Source organism: Nipponia nippon, unplaced genomic scaffold, assembly GCF_047370975.1.
Source record: "Nipponia nippon isolate SJK-2023a ecotype South Korea unplaced genomic scaffold, ASM4737097v1 scaffold_48, whole genome shotgun sequence".
Lineage (NCBI taxonomy): Eukaryota > Metazoa > Chordata > Aves > Pelecaniformes > Threskiornithidae > Nipponia > Nipponia nippon.
In genome coordinates this window covers 85,998-89,325 of record NW_028262367.1, presented here as the reverse complement: position 1 = coordinate 89,325, position 3,328 = coordinate 85,998, and the positions used below count along the sequence as shown (strand labels likewise).

General features: G+C 52.2%; 1 protein-coding gene across 1 annotated transcript; it reads right to left on the bottom strand.

The window, feature by feature from the left end:
• Positions 1-1,003: 1,003 nt before the first annotated feature.
• LOC148052418 (olfactory receptor 14A16-like) lies at positions 1,004-1,972 on the bottom strand. The gene has a single exon (XM_087730123.1). It carries the CDS (start codon positions 1,970-1,972, stop codon positions 1,004-1,006), a length of 969 nt encoding a protein of 322 aa, XP_087586249.1.
• Positions 1,973-3,328: the final 1,356 nt, after the last annotated feature.

Here is a 3,328-nt window from a genome sequence, read left to right as displayed (position 1 = left end):
GAAAAGAGACTGACCCCCACCTCGCTACAACCTCCTTTCAGGTAGTTGTAGAGAGTGAGAAGGTCTCCCCTCAGCCTCCTTTTCTCCATGCTAAACAACCCCAGCTCCCCCAGCCGCTCCTCATAAGACTTGTGCTCTAGACCCTTCACCAACTTCGTTGCCCTTCTTTGGACACTCTCAGCACCTCAATGTCCTTCTTGTAATGAGAGGCCCAAAACTGAACACAGTATTTGAGGTGCAGCCTCACCAGGGCCAAGTACAGGGGCACTATCACCTCCCTGGTCCTGCTGGCCACACTATTCCAGATGCAAGGCAAGATGCTATTCTTGGCCACCAGAGCACACTGCCAGCTCATTCAGCTGGTTGTCGACGAGCATCCCCACGTTCTTTTCCACCAGGCAGCTTTCCAATCACTCTTCCATGAGGGCCTGTAGTGTTGTGTGGGGTTGACCCAAGTGCAGGACCCAGCACTTGGCCTTCTTGACCCTCATACAATTGGCCTCGGCCCATCAATCCAGCCTCTCCAGATCCCTCTGTAGAGCCTTCCTACCCTCCAGCAGATCAACACTCCTGTCCAACTTGGTGTTATCTGCAAATTTACTGAGGGTGCAGTGGATCCCCTCCTCCAAATCATTGATAAAGATATTAAACAGAACTGGCCCCAGTACTGAGCCCTGGGGAACACCACTTGTGACCGGCTGCCAAGTGAGCGGCACTGACTCAATGAACTCAGTTCATTTTTCTCAGTTCATTGAGTTCCTCAGTGAACTGGCTGCACACAGACACAGCATGCTTAACTTCCTTGCTAACAAAAAAATTTAAACATGATGTAATTCAGAACACCATAACCTACTCTCCTCAACCTTATGCTAAGTGCAAACTGCATCTGACGCAGTCCGCCTTTCTCAAGGACCGTTCATACAAGAGCTCTTTGAGACGTAGAGATAAAAAAGAATAGACATAAACACAATTGAAGAGTTGGCTAAAGAGATATTGAGACATACTACTGGAAGATAGGAAAGTTTGTAACTCCCTGAACCTGGAAGCAGCAGCTACATAGTTTCTTCAGCTTCTTCAGTGGGTCTTTGAGCTCCTGGCTCCTCAGGCTGTAGATGACAGGGTTCACTGCTGCAGGCACCACAGAGTAGAGCACTGCCACCACCAGATCCAGGGATGGGGATGAGATGGAGGGGGGCTTCAGGTAGGCAAAAAATGAGGTGCTGAGAAACAGGGAGACCACGGCCAGGTGAGGGAGGCATGTGGAAAAGGCTTTGTGGCGTCCCTGCTCAGAGGGGATCCTCAGCACAGCCCTGAGGATCTGCACATAGGACACCACAAGGAAAACAAAACACCCAAAGACTAAACAGGCACTAACCACAATAAGCCCCACTTCCCTGAGGTAGGCATCTGAGCAGGAGAGCTTGAGGATCTGAGGGATCTCACAGAAGAACTGGTCCAGGACATTGCCTTGGCAGAGGGGTAGCGAAAATGTATTAGCAGTGTGAAAGAGAGAGTTGAGAAACGCACTGCCCCAGGCAGCTGCTGCCATGTGGACACAAGCTCTGCTGCCCAGGAGGGTCCCGTAGTGCAGGGGTTTGCAGATGGCCACGTAGCGGTCATAGGCCATGACTGTGAGGAGATAAAACTCTGCTGTAGTACAGAAAAAGAAAAAAAAGACCTGTGCAGCACATCCCAGGTAGGAGATGGCCCTGGTGTCCCACAGGGCATTGGCCATGGCTTTGGGGAGAATGGTGGAGATGGAGGCCAGGTCGAGGAGGGAGAGGTTGAGAAGGAAGAAGTACATGGGGGTGTGGAGGTGGTGTTCGCAGGCTATGGCAGTGATGATGAGGCCGTTGCCCAGGAGGGCAGCCAGGTAGATGGCCAGGAAGAGCCAGAAGGTCAGGAGCTGCAGCTCCCGCGTGTCTGCGAAAACCCGGAGGAGGAACTCGGTAATGAAGCTGGCGTTGGACATCTGCTGCCTCTGGTCATGAGTGTCTGTCCAAGGAGGAAAATGCAGTGAGAAGTTAGGGGAGACTTCTCTAAACAAAACAAAAGCCATTTCTCCTAGATGCTCCCCTTTCTACACCCACCCCCTTTTTACTTTTCTATGGGAACTTCCTTCAGCTCCGTTTCTGAAACCCTGCTTGGTGCTGGCTGAATGTGCCATGAGAAATATGGGCTCTGCCTGCTGCCTGCCGAGGAGTCAGCCCTACTCTGCAGGAGTGGGTTCATGGGAAAGGTGGGGGAAGGACCCAGTCCTGGTGTTGGACTTTGTCAGATGAAACTGCTCTTAACGCAGAAGGGCCTGTCAGCACCTGCACTCCCTGTGGGAAGGAAGCAGAATGGTAGAGGGCAATTTCAGAGTTTATTCTTAAAGTTTCCCTCCGTTTCCCCTGAGGAGTGTTCTTGGATGTCAGAAACCTCAGAATTTCTGCTGCCCTCAGGGAGAACAGAGGGAGTCCTGAGAGGCAGGAGGATTGCCTGTGGCTTAGAGCAGAGCGAAGGGAGCTGGTCTGTCCCTCTGCCTTGTTCCCAGCTGCCCTGGGCTTGCACCTTTCGAGATGGAGAATGACCACACTCCCATGGTGCCCTGAAGACCACCAGACACTGCTGAGAGCAGCGGGATTCACTGCAGACCACTAAATGCCTCACTTGTTCTCAAGGTCTCAGAACCCCCCTTCTAGCCAAGGACACACATGCCTCATTTCACCAACCCGACAGCATTTCCTCGGTCGTAGATTCTCTGTGTTCTCCATGGGGCTTTCAGAGAAAAGAGAGGTGCTATGGGACAGCTTTGCATCCTTGAGGGCAGTTCAAGGCTTGGAAGAACAACTCAAATAGACAGCCAAGTGCCCTAAAGATGGCATCCCTTCTGTTTGCAGGGACTGGCTGGGCACATGTTCCTGTTGGGAGTGTCAAAAGTTCAGAACAACCCTGATGGGTCCAGCAGACGTGATGCTGGAGCTGTCCATAGGCAGAAGAGCAGCTGAAGGCACTTTAGGAGGCTATTAGCAGACCTCCTGACCATTCCAAGTTGCAGCTCAGGAGTCTCAATGGCTTGTTCAAACTTGACAGGTCCTTTTCTCTTTCGCTCCCCCACTGCCCCTCTTCTCTCCCCTGCCCTCACAGTACGAAACTGAAAACACAGACTCGGGAAATCTCCTTATCTTTATGGTAAACCCTGCCTTGAACTTCCCCTTGAAACATCCCCTTGGAGTTTCCTAGTGGTGATCTGGAGCTGTGAGCGGCCCCGACCCACATAGCACCCTCTCAACAGCAGAAGGATCCTGTCCTGCCAGGGGTCACTCCTTCCACCCACAGCTTGTCC

Excerpts from the sequence above, each read along its gene's own strand:
- LOC148052418 (XM_087730123.1), bottom strand. The coding sequence starts at position 1,972 with ATGTCCAACGCCAGCTTCATTACCGAGTTCCTCCTCCGGGTTTTCGCA.